This window comes from Heterodontus francisci, chromosome 37 (genome assembly GCF_036365525.1).
Source record: "Heterodontus francisci isolate sHetFra1 chromosome 37, sHetFra1.hap1, whole genome shotgun sequence".
NCBI lineage: Eukaryota > Metazoa > Chordata > Chondrichthyes > Heterodontiformes > Heterodontidae > Heterodontus > Heterodontus francisci.
Window position 1 is genome coordinate 4,893,284 of NC_090407.1, and position 20,445 is coordinate 4,913,728.

Here is a 20,445-nt window from a genome sequence, read left to right on the forward strand (position 1 = left end):
TTCAGTTCTTTTTCGATTGGAAAAGTTTTTTTAATTTGAGAAATGATGCAATTGTGTCTGATATTTTACAAACCTACCAAGAAGTTAAAACCCTTTCCACTGACCGTTATTTTTAGTTCACCCTATTACTTTTGTATTGTTGAACATAAATGTATACATTAGGTGTTATTAAATTTTAATTTTCTAAATTTGACAAGGAAATTATGAATTTACAAATTAACCCCTTGGGATTTTAAGCAGAGCCACAATGGATTCTCGGTTTTTCCTTTAAACAGGAGACTACGGCTTTCCAGACCATGTGAATATTGATGGTGTAGCAAGAGTTCCAGCAGCTGAAAGATTTTAAGAACTTATCTGCAGACATCAAATGTCACAGCACGGAGACCATTTTGGCTTAAAGGCCTTTCCTATCAAAGACTTAGCCTTAACCCATTCAGGTCATTTGTTATCTTCCGAGACACACTGCTCTAGAGGGGGAAATATAGAAGTTATTTCCAATCAAATTGCAAACACTTCTTTCTCGAATGTAAAACCACCATGTAACACCAGCTGACCTGGAATTGCTATTTAAATTGAAAGAAGTTGTTATTTCAAGTACTCAAAGTGAAAATTTACTTGAAGTTTCAGGGGGAAATCAGACTTATTAAAATAGCAATGCAGTTTCGATGATCCTGCTCATTCCTATGTATTTTTTTAAAAAAGATGACTTTTACAAATCTTATGAATTAACAAGTTCAAATGTGACTTAACATAATGTACAATACAGTAATATCTTGCAATATGGTACATAGCACTCTGAGCTGACCGATTAGTATTTACAATTTTCATTTCATTTCAAACATTTTCTAGTGCATTAGAGGCTATGGGGTTTTACACAGGTTCCAGCCGCTTAATTTATTATGACAGGAGGGTTTTTTCTTTAGCCTTTCCCCGTTGAGCCTTTCTGGCAGCTACCCCAAGCTTTTTTTTGTCGTTTGTGGGATATGAGCGTCACTGGCAAGGCCAGCATTTATTGCCCATCCCTAATTGCACTGGAACTGAGTGGCTTGCGAGGCCATTTCAGCGGGCATTTTTAACAGTAAACCACATTGCTGGGTTTGGAGTCACATGTAGGCCAAACCAGGTAAGGAAGGCAGATTTCCTTCCCTAAAGGACACTGGTCTCATGGTCATTATCATTAGATGAGCTTTTAGTGACAGATTTGTTAATTGAATTCAAATTTCACCATCTGCCGTGGGTGGGATTTGAACCCATGTCCCCAGAACATTAGCCTGGGCTCTGGATTACTAGTAGTGACATTACCACTTCGCCACTACCTACCTCTTTTTTCTCCCCCCCCCCCCCCCCCCCGCTTTTGTGTATCCCTCAGCACATGGTCCTGGACCAGTCTGCAACACTGTTGTGGACAGCTCTTTCCACTGGATAACCAACAAGTTTCAGGCAGATCAAAGTATCTTTTACTGAATTGATGGTCCTCCAGCAGTTGATGTTTATCTCGGTGTGCATCCCTGGGAAGAGCCCATAGAGCACTGGGTCCTGCAGTACTGAGCTGCTCAGGACGAACCTTGCCAAAAACCACTGCATCTCTTTCAAGACCTTCTTGACGGTCTCTTATCCACCGCAGCTGTCTTGAGGACAGCGTGCAGTGGTGCTGAAACTCTGGGTATGCAGGAAGGATCTGACAGGGCGGCTCCTTCTCACCACCAGCTACGTTTTGGTGCTTGTGTGAAAGTTCTAGCGATGAGACATTCTGCCAAATGACTGACAGTCTGCTTGTGGAACTTTCCAACATGATGAATCATCTCCTTTTCCCACAGGGCCTCAAGGATGTTATGCACAGACCTGTGGTTAAAGGTGTATTTCTGCACAAACTTTTCCATAAGGGACGGGTGGACACATTCCTGTATATTGAGGAAGAAAGTTCTGGGGAATGAAAACTGAACATAGATTTAAAAAAAACCTTTGCCACACAGAGCTGCCTGACATGATTCACCATCTCATCCAGTCTCAAGGACTCTGAAAAATGACGATTCCCCATCAGTCAGAACGTGCAGCTACCGTGACAGTTGATTTCTGCCAAAACTTTGCAATATATAATGATTGACTGAGAAAATACTGCACAATGGTGCAGAAATTGCAGCATCGTTTGCATATTGCCACAATGTAAATAAACTGTTCTTCAGTCACAAATGTTGAGCGGTTAAGGGAATTAAATATATTGCATAAATCCATCCCAATTTCAAAGTGAATGTGACATGCATGTGAAGAAAAGCACTTTATAATTCTTCCACATAAACAGCAGTAGGGAGATACAGATTTGGATGAAGAATAATGTAAGATCACCCGCATTCTTCTAAACTCCAGTGAGTATAGGCTCAACCTTTCTTCATAGGACAACCCCTTCATCCCAGAAATCAGCCTAGTGAACCTTCTCTGAACTGCTTCCAATTCAAGTATAACTGTCTTTTCGTAAGGAGACCAAAACTGTATGCAGTATTCTAGGTGCAGGCTCAGCAAATGTCCAAGACAGCTGTAGCAAGACTTGCCTACTTTTATGCTCCAACCCGTTGCAATAAACTTTTTTTATTTCCAAAATATACTTTATTCATAAAAATCTGTAAAAATTACATTGCCAGTTTCCAAACCACACCAAAAAATACAAACATTGCAAAAGAGATCAGTTTCTTTCAATACTGTCATGAGTTTCTTCCCAACCCTTCTGTTTCACAATTGTCATGTCAATTACAGTTTTACATTTACAGCAATTGAGAATATTAACGATACAGTTTGAGGGGTTTCCCATGGATCCAGCCCCTCAGTCTAGCTTGGTGGGGGAACCTTACACTGTGGTCTTTCCCCATTGAGCCTTTGCTGCGGCTGCCCCAAGCTTTAGTGCGTCCCTCAGCACGTAGTCCTGGACCTTGGAATGTGCCAGTCTGCAACATTCGGCGGTGGACAACTCTTTGCGCTGGAAGACCAGCAAGTTTCGGGCAGACCAAAGGGCGTCTTTCACCGAATTGATAGCCCTCCAGCAGCAGTTGATGTTTGTCTCGGTGTGCGTCCCTGGGAACAGCCCGTTGCAATAAACGCCGATATTCCATTTGCCAGCCAAAGCACAATGTATCAGCATGCCAACTTCTGTACCTCTGCAGTCTCTCTCCATTTCAATAACATTCTGCTTTTCTATTCTTGCTGCCAAAGTGGACAACCTCACATTTTCCCACATTACACTCCATCTGCCAAATGTTTGCCCATTCACTTAACCTATCTATATCCCTTCTCACAACTTGCTTTCCTACCTATCTTTGCATCATCTACAAATTTGGCTACAACACACTTGGTCCCTTCATCCAAATAGTTGAAGCCCCTGACTCTCCTGTTACTTAACCAATCTATCCATGCTAATATATTACCTCCAGTGCCATGAGCTCTTGTTTAATAACTTTTATGTGGCACCTTATTGAATGTCTTTTGGAAATCCAAATACACTACATCTACTGGTTCCCCTTTATACACCCTGCTTGTTACAGCCCCCAAAAAACTAATAAATTTGTCCAACATGATTTCTCTTTCATTAACCATGTTGACTCTGCCTGATTGCATTATGATTTTCTAAATTTCCTGCTACTACTTGCTGAATGGATTCCAGCATTTTCCCAATGTCACTGTCTGGCTAACTGGCCTGTGGTTTCCTGCTTTCTGTCTCCCTCCTTTCTTCAATAGAGAAGTTACATTTGCTGTTTTCCAAATCGCTGGGACCTTTCCAGAATCTAGGGACTCTTGGAAGTTTATAACTGTTGCTGGGTCAAAATCCTGGAATTCACTTACAGCACTGTGGGTGTACCTACCCCACAACGACTGCAGCAGTTCAAGAAGGTAGCTCACCACTACCTCCTTAAGGACAATTAGGGATGGGCAATAAACGCCGGCCTAGCCAGTGATGCCAAATCCCATGAACTAATAAAAAAAAGGAAGAGGGCATTTTAATGCGATGAGAAGGGATCTAGCCAGGGTATAATGTAACCAAAGCGTGACTGGAAGAGCTGTAATGGAACAATAGATTATTTTTTAAGGAAGAAATGTTTCAGGTACATTCCAACGAGGGTGAAAGGTAAGGGAACAAAAACAGGGCTCCTCGGATGACGGTGATAGAAATTATGATGAAACAAAAATGATGCATGTCGGGTGAATTCTTCAAGTGAACCAGGCTAAATACAATAGTTGAGGGGGGAGGTGAAGAGGAAAATTAGACTGCAAAGAGAGATTATGAGAATAGAATGGCCGTCAACATAAAAGGGAACTCAAAAATCTTCTACCAGCATGTATATAGTAAGTGGGTAGTTAGAGATGAAGTGGGCCTATTAGGGACCATGAGGGTAATATGTGCTTAGTGACATAGGGCAAGGCTAATATACTTAATGAGTACTTTGTAACAGTATTCATTAAGGAAGTGAAATCTGTCATTTATCAGTAGAAGCAATGGACAGGGTAAAAATTGAGAGGGGGAGATGCTAAAAAGGATGGCTATGCTTAGGGTAGAGAAGTCACCTGGTCCGGATCGCTCGCATCCAGGTTGCTTAAAGGAAGTGAGGATGGAGATAGCGGAAGGGCTTGTCATAATCTTCCAATCTTCCTTGGATAAGGGGGAGGTGCCAGAGGATTCGAGAGTGGCAAATATGACACCTGTATTCAAGAAAGGGTGTAAAGACAGTCCTAGCAACTACAGGCCAGTTAGTTTCACAACAGTGGTAGGTAAGGTTTAAGAAACAATAATCAGGGAAAACAATCAACACACTTGGAGAGCTTTGAGTTAAAATTAAGGATAGCCAGCACAGGTTTGTACGAGGCAGATCATACTTGACTAATCATTGAATTTTTTGATGAAGTAACAGAGAAGGTTGATGAAGGGAATGCAGTGGATGTTGTTTATGTGGATTTTAAGAAAGCGTTTGATAAGATACCACATAAAAGGCTGGTTAACAAAATTGAGGCTTATGGAATAAAAGGGTCAGTGTTCAATTGGCTAAAAAATTGGCTTAAGGACAGAAAAGAGAGAGTCATAGTAAATGGTTGTTTTTCAGACTGGAGCATAGCAGACAGTGGTGATCCCTAAGGGTCAGTGTTAGGACCACTGATTTTTTAAAATATATATAAATGACTTGGATCTTGGAAAACAGAGCAGAATCTCAAAATTTGCTGATTACACTAAACTTGGAGGTGTGGCAGTGAGGATGATATGAACCACCTGCAACAGGACAGCAGAATGGACAGAGAGGTGATAAATGGAATTGAATGCTCACATGTGAAGTGATGCATTTTGGCAGAAGGAATAGGAAGAGGCAATATATACTTAATGGTGCAATTCTAAAGAGTGTGCAGGAACAAAGGGTCCTGGGAGTGCATGTGCATCAATCTTTGAAGGTGGCAGGATATATTTACAGAGTGATTAGTAAAGCATACGGGATCTTGGGCTTCATAAATAGAGGTATTGAGTACAAATGCAGGGAAGTTATTCTGAACCTTTATAAAGCTCTGGTTAGACCCCAACTGGAGTATTGTGTCTAGTTCTAGTCACCACACTTAAGGAAGAATGTGAGAGTCCTTGAGAGGGTACAGAACAGATTTACCAGAAGGGTTCCAGGGACGGGGGATTTATAGTTACAAGATTAGGTTGGAAACACTGGGGTTGTTCTCCTTAGAACAATGGAGATTGAGGCAAATTTAATCAAACCATACAAGGTTATGGCAGGCTGAGGTAAGTTAGACAAGGAAAAACTGTTCCCATTAACTAATGGTACAAGGACTAGAGGACACAGATTGAAGGTTTTAGGCAAGAGATGCAGGAGAATATGAGTAAGATCTTTTTTACACAGCAGGTGGTAATGACTTGGAACTTGCTGCCCACAAGGGTGATGGACGTGCAGACAACCAATGACTTCAAAAGGAAATTGGATGGCCACTTGAAGGGAATAAACTGCAGGGCTACGGGGATCATGTCGGGGAGTGGAACTGAATGGATAGCTCCGTGGAGAGCCGGCATGGACTCGATGGGCGAATGACCACCTTCTGTGCCATAAATGACTCTATGACTGCATCTTCGAAGACAGCAACAGTACACCCTGGGAAGGAGCAGGCAATCACAGACAGCAACTTCTGGATTTCCATGTTTAACTGTGCAAGTGTGGACACCAGCCGTTTTACACAGTAGGGAGGGCTAACACCGACAGTTTCACTTTTTTTAACAAGGGTGTAACATTTGCAATTCTCTAGTCCACTGGCACCATGCCTGTATCTAAGGAGGATTGGACGATTATGGCAAGCACCTCTGCAATCTTCACTCTTACTTCTCTCCGTATCATCTGATGCATCTCATCCGGTCCTGGTGACTTATCAACTTTAATTACAGCCAACTTTTCTAATAGCTCTTTATCAATGCCAGACTCTTCTGATACTCGTTTTCTTTTTTCACATCCCCTCTGAACCCTCTTTATTCAGCCTGGTTCTCACTTGTATTATCAACCTGACATCTGTCATATACACTCTTATTCTGTTTCATCTTACTCTCTGTCTCATTCGTCATCCATAGCTCTGGCTTTGTTTGTTCTACCTTTCGCCCTTGTGGCAACATACCTCGACAGTAGCAGACATCAGAATTATACAAAAATTACAACACCAGGTAACAGTTCAGTCCTCCTTCTCTGATCTAGTGGCCTGGTTTTTCACTGAGGATGACAGGGTTTGAGCTGGATCTGAATTGCGGTCCAGATCTGGTTATTCTTGGTGCACAGTACATGAATCTTTTTTTTTACTCTTTCATGGGATGGGGGTAGCACTGACAAGGATAGCATTTGTTCCTGATCACTAATTGCCCTTGACAAAGCTGAGTGAGTGGCCATTTCAGAGGGCAGTTAAGAGTCAACCACATTGCTGTGGAACTGGAATCACATGAATGCCAGAGGGGGAAAGGACAGTAGATTTCCTTCCCTAAAGGATATTAGTGAACCAGATGGGTTTTTAACGACAATTGATAGTTTCATGGCACCGTTACTGAGACTAACTTTCAATTCCAGATTTTTATTAATTAATTGAATTTATTAATTAATTTAAATTCCTCCAGCTGCTGTGATTTGAACAAGTGTCCCCAGGGCATTAGGTTAGGCCTCTGGATTACTAGTCCCACTGTCTCCGCACAGGTAAGGTCAGATGCTTTGAATAGTATGAAAGGTTACATAAGGCCGTGGCTCATGTAATAATTTGTAAATGAACTTGCAATGAAGACTCATTCAGAATTTGCAGGCATCTGTGGTTTCAAGGTGCAGCTTGTATCTGTCACAATGTAAATTATTTGTTGCTGTCAATGAATGTCGTCGAAGGGTATCCATTCGAACAGGTTTTAGTGTACTTCCATAGTCATTTGTTCCGACAATCTTCTTTTGTCCTTGCATACAGACTTCTGTTAAAACAAATTTTGGTCTTACAAGTCGCACGCACAATACAGCCAAACCAAACATGGACCAAAGTCATCACCTATTCCAGGTATCTGTATTATCTTGGCCAGGTGGTGAATTAATTTCTGATGAACTTGGCTCTGTATACCTGAACATGAATATTTCGAAAGAAGAAAAATACAGAAATGTCACTTTGGAATTACTGTTTATCTTTGTGAAATAATCTAAATGAAGAGTTTGAAGAGCAATATGTACAGAAAAGGAAAATACGTAACCAGTGGAACTGAACCAATCTGCATGTGGCTGGACAGATATGAAGCAACGGAAAACTCCTTTAAGACAATGGAGCTGATGGTCATGTGACAAATCCACACATACATTTGAAATGACAATACTTTAGTCATTCTGGGTGTTTAGCAGTAACATATATTGATGAATGAGTTTATCATGTTTGAGTCACCAGAATCTGAAAATAAATTCTGTTAATATCTAATCTTGATCACTGCAGATAAAAAGTTTCTACATTAATGTGCAAGTTGTTCTTCAGAATATGTAAATATAGCTTTAAGGGAACAGTGCACCATTACATTAACATACCATGCTGTTTCCTGATGGGTAAGGGATTCTGCCCTATGATTCCCAGTGTCACATGCCCCCAACTGAAGGATGATGATAAAAAGAGGTGTCGGATTTCCCCAAAGAGAGAGGAGACTGGAGGCACAATGAAATGTAAGAAAATAAATGAAACAGGCAAAATCACAGATTTTAAAATGTGAAGACATTTCAGTGTAAAAAAAATAAGAATTGGGTTAAAAAGCAGAACAAGGGACTGAAAAGATGAACATTCATTCAACTTGTTAACTCAGCTAATTTTAAAGAGTCTAAAAAAAGGTAAAGAATTCCAGCCAATGTATATTATTCCATCTCAGTGCCTTCAATCTGAGTCAGAGGTTATGAGTTTAAGCCTATGAGGCTTAAGCACATCATCAAGACTGGCATATCAGTGCCGTACTGAGGAGTGCTGCACTCTCAGAGGTGCTGTCATTTAGACGAGATGCTAAACCAATGTGCTGTCTGCCCTCTGGGGTGCAGAAAAAGATCCCGTATCACTATTCTAATTACAGCAGGGTAGTTCTTCCTGTGCCCTGGCTAATATTTATCTCTCATTTAAAACCACTAGAACAGATTACCTGGTCATTTATCTCATTTCTCTTTGTGAGTCTTTGCTGTGTTCGAATTAAATATCATATTTCCCTGTGTTATAACAGTGACTACAATTCAAAAGAACTTTATTGGCAGGGAAACGCGTTGGGATGTCCTGAGATTGTGAAAGGCTCTACATAAATGCAAGTTCTTCTATTATGAATGCCCAATTTTGACATAACTGAACAAATTAACATAAACTTAGTTAAAAGATAGTATGCATAGTTTTCCTCATTTTCTGTTTGAGTTACAGGCTGCCATGGTACCCAAGTTAGCCAAAGTGACTACCTGAGTGAAGATCCACCAAAGATAGTCTCTTGCAATGTAATTACTGTTTGATCTGCGGAAGGTGAAACTACATGGACACCATAATCATAAAATATGTGAAAAACAATGCCCTGTGAGTTAATGCACTGTAGGCTTTAACACTGAATCATATTGATCCAGAACCTTCCAGATTCAATGAAGTTCAATGGGGAAAGGCCACAGTCTAACACCCTCCCGCCATAGTATACCGAGGAGCTGGAACCCAAGTAAAACCTTCTGGCTAAATGCACCAGAGAATGTTTGACATGAAATGTTTACTGTAAATATAACCTGCAATTGTAAGTGTAGTGAGGCACCTCAGTGTGCCATATATTGTATTGAAAGAAATTGAACTATATTGCACTTTGTAATGTCAGTTTGAACTGTCATGTAATGTAGCTTTACAAATTTTATGAATAAAGTATATTTTTTGAAAAAATAAGTCTGTACTGAGTTAGCTGAAACAACAGTTGGATCTACAAATGGCCTCAGTGTTTCTCCCCCCTCATCATTGTCAATTAACCCTGCAGAAAAATGTGCATATGGGATGTGGGAAGAGAAGTTTGGGCTTCATCATGTCATCACTGTCCTTCACCAGTGGAACAGCCTGTCAATACTCACCAATTTACACTTAAAAAGGCACAGATGTGTTGCAGATGCTATTGAGATTATAATGGACAGGAGAGGAGAGGAGAAAAGCTCAGCAGACAATATAGATACAATACAAATACTGGAGAGAAATGTACTGTACCTGTTTCTGGAGTGGGTTTCTGTTTGGATTTGCACTGTCTTCCTGGGGATAGCCTCCAGTTTCTGGTGTAGGTTTGTTATTTTGCTTTGTCTTGTCTTTAAGTAAATCTTCTCTTTGACTCTACATGAAAAAGTAAGTTATTAAATCTGCAAGTGTGGGAAGTTACATTTTGAACATAATGATTCACTTATCTGTGTTTGACATTGTTAATGTGACTATGAATAAAACAGGTTATTTGGTCTGTATTGACTGTCATTGGTAATTTAGGGATCACCACTCGTAGCCCTGAGCACTCTGAAATTTCCAGCTTGGAGAGCACTTTCTCTGATCACTTCATTTTCTTTCTCCTATATACCCATCAACTGATAATCCGTCTGCAACCATTTCTCCCCATAAGCTGAGCAGACATGAAAAATGCTCACCCTGGCTATCCATTGCCAAATCTGATCAGCCAGTTTAAAGTTTACCATCACTCATTTGGCACAGTCAAGTCCTCTTATTACTTCTGGACAGTAGAAACAACTTCAAGTTGCTCTTCTTCATAAGTTGTCCTCTCTAATCACTTTCCATGGGATCCTGCATCCTCATCTCAGACACCAAGTGAGTAGAAGTTTGCCTCGGGCGTTGCTGCAAAACAGGTGGTATTGTATCAGTCGCCTGTTATACGCAGCACCTGATATTCAGCTCCATTGCAGTCAATGGAATTAAATATCAGGCATTGCCCATAACAAGCAGCCAATCTGATACCGCCTGTTTTGCATAAATACTCGAGATGAATTTCCCCAAATGTTGCCCCAAACTTATGCTCCACTTCTCTCACCATTCATATCAGCATCTCAGACTGCCCACAAGATCAAAACTATACTGGTCACTGTCACAAATTACATTTTACATGAATGCAACTATGGCTTACTGTCTATACTCTTCCTCATCGATCACTCCACTGCCTTCCACACCGTGGAGTATGGCATCCTCCTCAAAACCCTCTCCCCCACAGTTCACCTTTGTGATACTGCTTTCTCCTGGCTCCAATTGTACCTGTCATGCCACAGACATTACAACATCTCAAATTGTTTCTCCTCCTTTGCTCTTAAATTTGCCTCTGGGATCTATCCTTGTCCTCTGCTTCATTGTCCCTACTCCTTGTTGATGTTATCCTAAAGCACAGAGCCAGCTTGTACATGTATACTGATGACACCCATCTCTATCTGGTCACCTCTGCCATCTACTGCACTTGACTGACAGGCATTGTCTATCTGACACAAGACCCAGATGAGCCAAAACTTCCTCCAGCTTTAAGAAGCATGTCGTCCATCACTTCCATCAATTCCCACAACCATCTACACACCTTATTCCTGGATTCTGCCTCCCTTCCCACGTCCCACTTCATGTGTAGCCCAGGGTGTGGAACGTTTGCATATTGCATCAATCCTGAGTTCAGCTTCCTCCCCACATTCAATCTGTCACCAATTTCATCTTCTTTCACCTCTGCTGTACTGTCTGTCACTGCCTCTAATTTTCCTTTTCAATGCTGAGACTTGAGATTAATCAAAATTCTGGCGATGTGTTTGATTAGTTTTGAGCATCTTATTTATGTCAGACTTTCTCTTGAGATTAAAAAATGTCATAGAGTCCACAACCGGGTGGACAGTACATGGTCAATAAAATGAGCAGGCTTGATGAGTTTTTCATTCTTTAAATGTTTTCTGTATAACGTGCCGATGCTTCTGAAACCTGAAAAATCCTTTTTTTTTGGCACCTGTCTGATAGCAGCATCATATTCATGCTTTAACATTACTGTAATGTCCTTTCCCTGTGCCTTAAAGAGAAAACCCAAACTGTCTCCCATCAGCTCTTTACTATTAATGCCACCCAACTGCTGGTAGAAAAAATGTTTTTAAATGATGCAGGATTTAAATTTCATCTCACTTCAGTGTTGCTTAAATAGTTGGGCAATTCTATAAATTCTTATTGACCTGGTTCCCCCGACTGGAAATCTCACACACAGAACTATCATGGGACAGAGATCATATGCATATTAAAAAACAAATGGGGATCAGATTTATATTTCCTCAGATATCTAGCACTGGACATCAGTGACTGAACATTGTGTAAGTTGCTCCTCCATAAGAGATCATTTATAAGGTTGCAACTTGCACCTTAAAAGATTTGGCACTCCTAGCTGTAGGGCTTTTGTCAGCTGTTTTTGCCCTTTGACTTGGTTTTTAACTGGTGAGATAACACATTAACTGCAGGATAAAAAGAATATGCAGGAAAAATTACTGATATAATACTAAGATTTAATTATATTGGAATGTGTTTGTGAATATTTTCAGTTTTAAAATTGGTAGAATCTGATTTTACACACACCTTTTTTTTCACTTGGGATATGGGCGTCGCTGGCCAGGCCAGCATTCATTGCCCATCCCTAATTGCCCTTGAAAAGGTGGTGGTGAGCCGCCTATCTGAACTGCTACAGTCATTGGGGTAGGTACACCCACAGTGCTGTTAGGCAGGGAGTTCCAGGATTTTGACCCAGTGACAGTGAAGGAACGGCGATATAGTTCCAAGTCAGGATGGTGTGTGACTTAGAAAGGAACTTGCAGGTTATGGTGTTTCCATGAGTCTGCTGCCCTTGTCCCTCTAGGTGGTAGAGGTTGCAGGTTTGGAAGGTGCTGTCAAAGCAGTCTTGGCGAGTTGCTGCAGTGTATTTTGTATATGGTACACACTGCTACCACTGTGTGCCAGTGATGGAGGGAATGAATTTAAGGTGGCGGATGGGGTGCCGATCAAGCGGACTGTTTTGTTCTAGATGGTGTTGAGCTTCTTGAGTGTTGTTGCAGCTGCACTCATCCAGGCAAGCGGAGAGTATTCCATCACACTCCAGACTTGTGCCTTGTAGATGGTGGACAGGCTTTGGGAGTCACAGAATTCCCAGCTTCTGACCTCTTGTAGCCACAGTATTTATGTGGCTGGTCCAGTTAAGTTTCTGGTCAATGGTAACCCCCAGGATGTTGATGGTGGGGGATTCAGTACTGTAATGCCATTGAATGTCAAGGGGAGATGGTTAGATTCTCTCTTGTTGTAGATGGTCATTGCCTGGCACTTGTGTGGCATAAATGTTATTAGCCACTTATAGCCCAACGTCTTGCTACTTGCGGACACAGATTGCTTCATTATCTGAGAAGCTGCGAATGGTACGGAACACTGCAATCATTAATGAACATCCCCACTTCTGACTTTATGGTTGGAGGGAAGATCACTGATGAAGCAGCTGAAGATGGTTTGGCCGAGGACACTACCCTAAGGAACTCCTGCAGCGAAGTCCTGGAGTTGAGATGATTGGCCTCCAACAACCACAACCATCTTCCTTTGTGCGAGCTATGAATCGAACCAGTGGAGACGTTCTCCCTCTGATTCCCACTAACTTCAATTTTGCTGGGGCTCCTTGATGCCACACTTGGTCAAATTGTGCCTTGATGTCAAGGGCAGTTACTCACACCTCACCTCTGAAACTCAGCTCTCTTATCCATGTTTGGACCAAGGCTGTAATAAGGACTGGAGCTGAGCGGCCCTGGCAGAATTCAAGCTAGCATCGGTGAGCATGTTGTTGCTGAGTGTGCAGTTTGATAGCACTGTCGACAACACCTTCCATCACTTTGCTGATGATTGAGAGCAGATAGATAGGGCGCTAATTGGGGCAACATGACTGCATAATAACAGTGAAATAGATATATAGATATTTACCTTATTGGCTGTTTCCTCATCATCTGTCAATAAAAGAAAAATATAAGTAAATTAATAGAAGGAATAAGTGCTGCTATACTAGATTTATTCACAGTTTTGTTCTACTTTGCCAGTTGTCAAAAAGTGCAACAATGAAAATTCATGGACAAAAACTGAAGCTTTAGCAAAATTGACTTTATCTTTTAAAAAAGACCTTTCTTTTAAAAAGTGAACAATGTGCTCCAAAATGGCCACTGAAGGAAAAGGACTCGGCCTTTGTTTTTTCAAACTGTCTGATAGGGACAAAGAAAAATCTTCAAAGCTACGAGGTGTCAATTGCACCCATCCTACACCCATCCTAAAATATTCTAGAATTGAATGGGTTTTTATAAAACAAAGAAGGGATGAAGTAGCCGTGTCCTGGGCCATTGTGTGATCACCATGGGGGAAGAGACCAAAGTGTCTCTTACCATAAAAGGCAGCCTAGCTAGAGGGAGAAAGAGAGACACCCAGAAAGCAGCATCCAAGATGCTTGTTTCCAACGTACCAGATGGGAATGTGCCCTGCTGTAAAACTCTACATCTACACTTTATACAGCAGTGAGTTAGAAGTGATCCACTGTCTCCAACTGAACTTGCCACCAACTGAGAAATCTGCAAAAACCTCAGACCTGCAACCAACGAGAACTTGACTTAAAAAGAAAAAGAGTAAGTAAAGTGAGTGTTGGTCCTCTAGAGAGTGAGAATGGGGAGTTAATAGTAGATAATAAGGAAATGGCGGATGAAATGAATAAATATTTTGCTTCTGTCTTCACTATAGAGGATACAAAAACATTCCAGTAAAAGCTGTAAATCAGGAGGTGGAAGGAAGAGAGGAACTTGGTGAAATTACAATCACCAGGGAAGCGGTACTGACCAAACTGATGGAGCTGCGGGCTGACAAGTCCCCAGGTCCTGATGGACTTCATCCTAGGGTCTTAAAAGAGGTGGCTAATGAGGTAGAAGATGTGTTGATGTTAATTTTTCAAAATTCGCTAGATTCTGGAAAGGTTCCATCAGACTGGAAAGTAACAAATATAACCCCTTTATTCAAGAAGGGGGGGCGGGGGAGGCAGAAAACAGGTAACTACAGGCCAGTTAGCTTAACGACTGTCATGGGGAAGGTGTTAGAATCGATCATTAAGGGGGCTACAGCTGGGCGTTTAGAAAAACTCAAGGCTATCAGGAATAGTCAGCATGGCTTTTTGAAAGGGAGAGCATGTTTAACCAATTTATTGGTGTTCTTTGAAGGAGTACTATGTGCCATGGATAAAGGGGAGCCCATTGATGTACTGTACTTGGATTTTCAGAAGGCATTTGACAAGGTGCCACATAAAAGGTTATTGTGCAAAGTAGGAGCTCATGGTGTAGGGGGTAACATATTAGCATGGATAGAAGATTGGCTGGCTGGCAAAAAGCAGAGAGTATGCATAAATGGGTCCTTCTATGATTGGCACGATGTGATGAGTGGAGTCCCGCAGGGGTCTGTGCTGGGGTCTCAAACTTTTTACAATTTATATCAATGACTTAGATGAGGTGATCGATGGCATGGTAGCTAAATTTGCAGATGACACAAAAGTAGGTAGGAAAGTATGTTGTGAAGAGGACATAAGGAGCTTGAAGACCGATATAGATAGGTGGAGTGAGTGGGCAAAAATCTGGCAGATGGAGTATAATATGGGAAAATGTGAAGTTGTTCACTTTGACAGGAAGAATAAAAAAGCAGAGTATTACTTAAACAGAGAATGACTGCAGAACTCTGAGGTGCAGAGGGATCTAGGTGTTCTAGTGCACGAGTTACAAGAAAGCTAGTATGCAGGTACAGCAAGTATTAAAGAAGGCTAATGGAATGCTGTCCTTTATTAGGAGAGGAATCGAAAATAAAAGTAAGTATGTTATGCTTCAGTTATATAGGGCATTGGTGAGAGCACATCTCGAATACTGTGTGCAGTTTTGGTCTCCTTATTTAAGGAAGGATGTTAATGCGCTGGAGGCGGTTCAGAGGAGGTTTACTAGATTAATACCCGGAATGAGTGAGTTGTCTTGTGAGGAAAGGTTGGACAGACTGGGCTTGTTTTCACTGGAGTTTAGAACAGTGAGGGGAGACTTGTTTGAAGTTTATAAGATCCTGAACAGTCTTGACAAGGTGGATGTGGAAAGGATGTTTCCTCTTGTGGGTGAGTCCAGAACTAGGGGGCACTGTTTTAAAATTAGGGGTCACTCTTTTAGGACAGAGATGAGGAGAATTTTTTTCTCTGAGGGTTGTGCGGCTTTGGAATTCCATGTCTCAGAAGATGGTGGAGGCAGGGTCAATGAATAATTTTAAGGCGGGGATAGTTAGATTTGTGTTAGGCAAGGGAATCAAAGGTAATCGGGGATAGATGGGAGTGTGGAATTTGAGACACAAACAGATCAGCCATGATCTTATTGAATGGTGGAGCAGGCTAGAGGGACGAAATGGCCTACTTCTGCTCCTAATTCGTATGCTCGTAAGAGAATTCAACAGGTTTACCGTGACTCCCCTCCACCTATAATTTTCCTCTTTGTCTGTCCCTTCTTGTGTGTGTGTGTCCATGAGTGGATGCGATTGTGACAATTTCAGGTTAAGGTATACTGATCAATAAACAATTGATTTTCTGTTTTAACTTACAAGAAAACCTGGGTGGTGGTTGATGGCAAATGTTCATCCTGGAGTTTAGTTACTAGTGGTGTACCGCAAGGATCTGTTTTGGGGCCATTGCTGTTTGTCATTTTTATAAATGACCTGGAAGAGGGGGTAGAAGGGTGGGTTAGTAAATTTGCAGATGACACTAAGGTCGGTGGAGTTGTGGATAGTGCCGAAGGATGTTGTAGGGTACAGAGAGACATAGATAGGCTGCAGAGCTGGGCTGAGAGATGGCAAATGGAGTTTAATGCGGAAAAGTGTGAGGTGATTCACTTTGGAAGGAGTAACAGGAATGCAGAGTACTGGGCTAATGGGAAGATTCTTGTTAGTGTAGATGAGCAGAGAGATCTTGGTGTCCAGGTGCATAAATCCCTGAAGGTTGCTAACCAGGTTAATAGGGCTGTCAAGAAGGCATATGGTGTGTTAGCTTTTATTAGTAGGGGGGTCGAGTTTCGGAGCCACGAGGTCATGCTGCAGCTGTACAAGACTCTGGTGAGACCGCACCTGGAGTATTGCGTGCAGTTCTGGTCACCGCATTATAGAAAGGATGTGGAAGCTATGGAAAGGGTGCAGAGGAGATTTACTAGGATGTTGCCTGGTATGGAGGGAAGGTCTTACGAGGAAAGGCTGAGGGACTTGAGGTTGTTTTCGTTGGAGAGAAGGAGGAGGAGAGGTGACTTAATAGAGGCATATAAGATAATCAGAGGGTTAGATAGGGTGGATAGTGAGCGTCTTTTTCCTCGGATGGTGATGGCAAACACGAGGGGACATAGCTTCAAGTTGAGGGGTGATAGATATAGGACAGATGTGAGAGGTAGTTTCTTTACTCAGAGAGTAGTAAGGGCGTGGAATGCCCTGCCTGCAGCAGTAGTAGATTCGCCAACTTTAAGGGCATTTAAGTGGACATTGGATAGACACATGGATGAAAATGGAATAGTGTAGGTCAGATGGTTTCACAGCTCGGCGCAACATCGAGGGCCGAAGGGCCTGTACTGCGCTGTAATATTCTAATTCTAATTCTAATTCTGTTACTGTCTGTTTATTTGACAAATAAAACACCAACAGGTTAAACCTTAATAACAAAACACATTTGCTGCAGTCAGGTGGGAGTTGAACAGACGGAACCACCCAAACCTCTCACCATGTGGCCGTAACACAGTGCTTTATGAACATGAAAATAGCAGATGCTCTTGTCATTAAATGATATACTGGTCTCAACTTTAACACCCCGTCACTCAGCGGAAATGGTGTGGGGCAGGGGTTAAAATTAATGTGGCCTGTGGCCGCATTGCTCCTGCCCAGCACCATCTTATTTTCGCCAACTTTCGAATTCGACAAGTCTCCCACTATGGGCAGGCAGGGCCTACTTTAAATCCAAAAGTCGCAGCCTGATGATGTCATCAGGCCACGACGGGATCACAAGGAGATTTCCGCACTGTCTGCAGCCAGGCAGCAAAATCATGGCAGGAGGTGTGAACTGGCCAGAAGAGGCCATGGTAAGTTTCCAAAAATATTTATTTAGAGATACAGCACTGAAACAGGCCCTTCGGCCCACCGAGTCTGTGCCGACCAACAACCACCCATTTATACTAATCCTACAGTAATCCCACATTCCCTACCACTTACCTACACTAGGGGCAATTTACAATGGCCAATTTACCTATTAACCTGCAAGTCTTTGGCTGTGGGAGGAAACCAGAGCGCCCGGCGAAAACCCACGCAGTCACAGGGAGAAGTTGCAAACTCCGCACAGGCAGTATCCAGAATCGAACCCAGGTCCCTGGAGCTGTGAGGCTGCGGTGCTAACCACTGCGCCGCCGAGAAATATTTCTGTTAGAACTCCTAGTTTAGTGATACTTCCCCACACCCAGTCTCCACAGGGAGTTTTTGGGTCTCCCCAGGTCCGGCCTCACCCAATGATTGCCATGGAACTTTCAGCTCCTCACTCCGATCTGATATGCACTCCCCCCAATCCCTGATCGACCCTGCACTCCACCAAACCCCAATCGCATCTGCAAACCACTCCTCTACCTTAACCCAATCCCCTGATCCCACCAACTGCCGGGTACTGATCTCACCTGTGACTTCCTGGCACCAAATTTCCACACAGTGGTTTGACTGCACTATACACTGATGGAGAATGAGGAAGATTATTTGCAAAAAACAATAAGATGGAATTCATACTGGATCAGGAAGATGCACACATTAAATCAATTGAATCACACACCTGAGTGTTTGTTACGCTTTATCTTGCGTTTCTTATAAATTAAAAGACCCACGGTAACCGCAATAAGAATCACGATCAAAGGAGAAACAATCCCAAGTATAATCGGCAGTTTAGACTTTGCACACACCACATCTGTACTACTGCTCCCTGACTTGACCTGAACGTGGTTGAATTCACATCTGGGGAAAGTGCAGAAAAAAATAAATAACACAAATATCTACAATAGTTGTTATAAATATTATAACAAATTGGTTATACTTAATCTGTTATTGAAATCTCATTCCAAGCCCAGTTGAGTTTGAGTTAAATCCACTATTATGGTTGGCATCCTTCCATCTATGAAAGATAATGGACACGCAGCAAACAATCCATCTGGGTGGGGGTCTTCTCTTGGTGCAGCTTTGTTGATGGCTGTGCAGGTTCTGCCACAAGTGCTGCATTTGTGATCCATTATTAGCATTACAAGAAATGATGGAAGGCTGATCCATTTTATTTAACCAAAATAAATATTGGCTAAGACACTGGGAAGACCTCCCTTGCTCCTCTTCAAAACAGTGCCATGGGATCTTTTACTTCCACCCGGAAGGCCAGAGGGAGCCTTTACCATTTCTCACTCAGTATTGCACTGAAACACCAGCCTAGAATTTTCTGCTGAAGTCTCTGGAGTGGGTCTTGAACCCACAATCTTCTGACTCAGAGGCGATGGCCAATACTATTTGAAATAAACAATTTTAATTTTCACATTGCTTCAGGAAGGATGTAGATGAGTTATTATTGAAACAAAACCTTATAACTGAACTCTGCTGAAGGATCACACTAAAAAGTTAACTTTCCTTCCCCTCACTATTGATCAATTGTTGTGCACTTCGCGACATCAAATGCACATCGCTGAGGCGTCCAAGGCAGTTAGCCTTGGTGAGTCACATATCGTAAATGAGCAGGAGTAGGTGTTGGAGATCAGGACAGCTGTGGAGAGTTCTCATCGAAGGACACAGGACTCTTCAATCTCTGCTCAGCTGTTTGTGTCTTGTGGGAGAGGTGGGGGGGTGGGGGGGCTTCACTCAACTAGAGGTCTATTTTGGAGCAGCAGCAGAAAATGTGTGAGGTTCTGTCAGCATTTCCAGAGCCATTACACAAAATTGGAGAGAGATTGGAGGAGTCCATCTCCCCATGGGTTCCACCATGACTCAGGCATTTGTGCTGATTTCCACTTCCATGGAAAATGTGGCCACCTGCACGAAGAATCAAGAAGGCAGGCAACCAATTGTATGCTGGCCCTGACCAATGGCTTGCACACACTGTCTGCCAGTGTAAGTAGGATGGAGGAAAGCTTCACCTTGGCCATTCAGTGCCTCATTGAAGTGCAGCAAAGTGCTCTCCAGCTTTAACTATCAGGGAAGTGTGGGTGGGCCATGAGAGGGAAGATGCAGAAAAGGCACATGGACTCTGCTCAAGGTGCTCCCTCCTTCGTCCAAGCCCCACAAGTCTGATGATCGGTGGAGCAGTCTTTGTCAGGGCCCTCGCAGTCTCCAATACCCCCAGAGGATGTCCACCATGAGCATCTGAGCAGTCAGAGCAGGACTGAGCAGTCCACCTCCAGCTCTGCTGAAGCCACAGGAGTAGCACCATGTATGGGTAGTAGAAAAAGGAAGACAAAGGAATTGTAGTTGCAGAAGGAAAATCGCTTGGGTGTTTAAATGTCTGTTAATGTGTCCATTTTATCTTAACTGGTAAGCACCATAAACTTTATATCAAATCTCAGTTGTTCAATCATTTCCATTGTTACCTCATCCCTGCCAAGTGAACATCAGCCTTGAGGTCAATGGTATGACATGAGTAGAAGATGAACAGTGGATGTCTGAAGAGGAAGAACTACTAATTGCAAGAATGCTTTGTGCTGGAGGGGTGAGTGGGGTCATCATTGATGAGTCACACGATTGCACAGGGTAAGGCTAGCTGAATTGTGTCTATACGAGGCTGTCCCGGGTATCACTGGCAGCTAGGTGTGTGGCTGTTGGAACCCTTGCCACATGAGGCTGGTCCTCCTTCTGCTGCTCCTCCTCTGAAGATGCAGCATGGTC

The 20,445-nt window shown here is 42.4% G+C and overlaps 1 protein-coding gene across 9 annotated transcripts in view; it reads right to left on the reverse strand.

The window, feature by feature from the left end:
• Positions 1 to 2,578: 2,578 nt before the first annotated feature.
• LOC137351976 (tumor necrosis factor receptor superfamily member 14-like) overlaps positions 2,579 to 20,445 on the reverse strand; it is a 126,601-nt gene continuing 108,734 nt past the window's right edge. For 7 of the 9 annotated variants that reach the window (XM_068016925.1, XM_068016924.1, XM_068016926.1 and 4 more), the window contains 5 exons: positions 18,365 to 18,543; positions 13,456 to 13,478; positions 9,709 to 9,828; positions 8,046 to 8,159; positions 2,579 to 7,453 (listed from right to left, as the gene is read on the reverse strand). In XM_068016925.1, the coding sequence (XP_067873026.1) occupies positions 8,094 to 8,159; positions 9,709 to 9,828; positions 13,456 to 13,478; positions 18,365 to 18,543 (388 nt within the window). In that variant the 3' untranslated portion in view covers positions 2,579 to 7,453; positions 8,046 to 8,093. Of the gene's footprint in view, positions 7,597 to 8,045; positions 8,160 to 9,708; positions 9,829 to 13,455; positions 13,479 to 18,364; positions 18,544 to 20,445 lie in introns of all 9 variants that reach the window. The other 2 variants (XM_068016921.1, XM_068016922.1) reach the window with 2 other exon arrangements.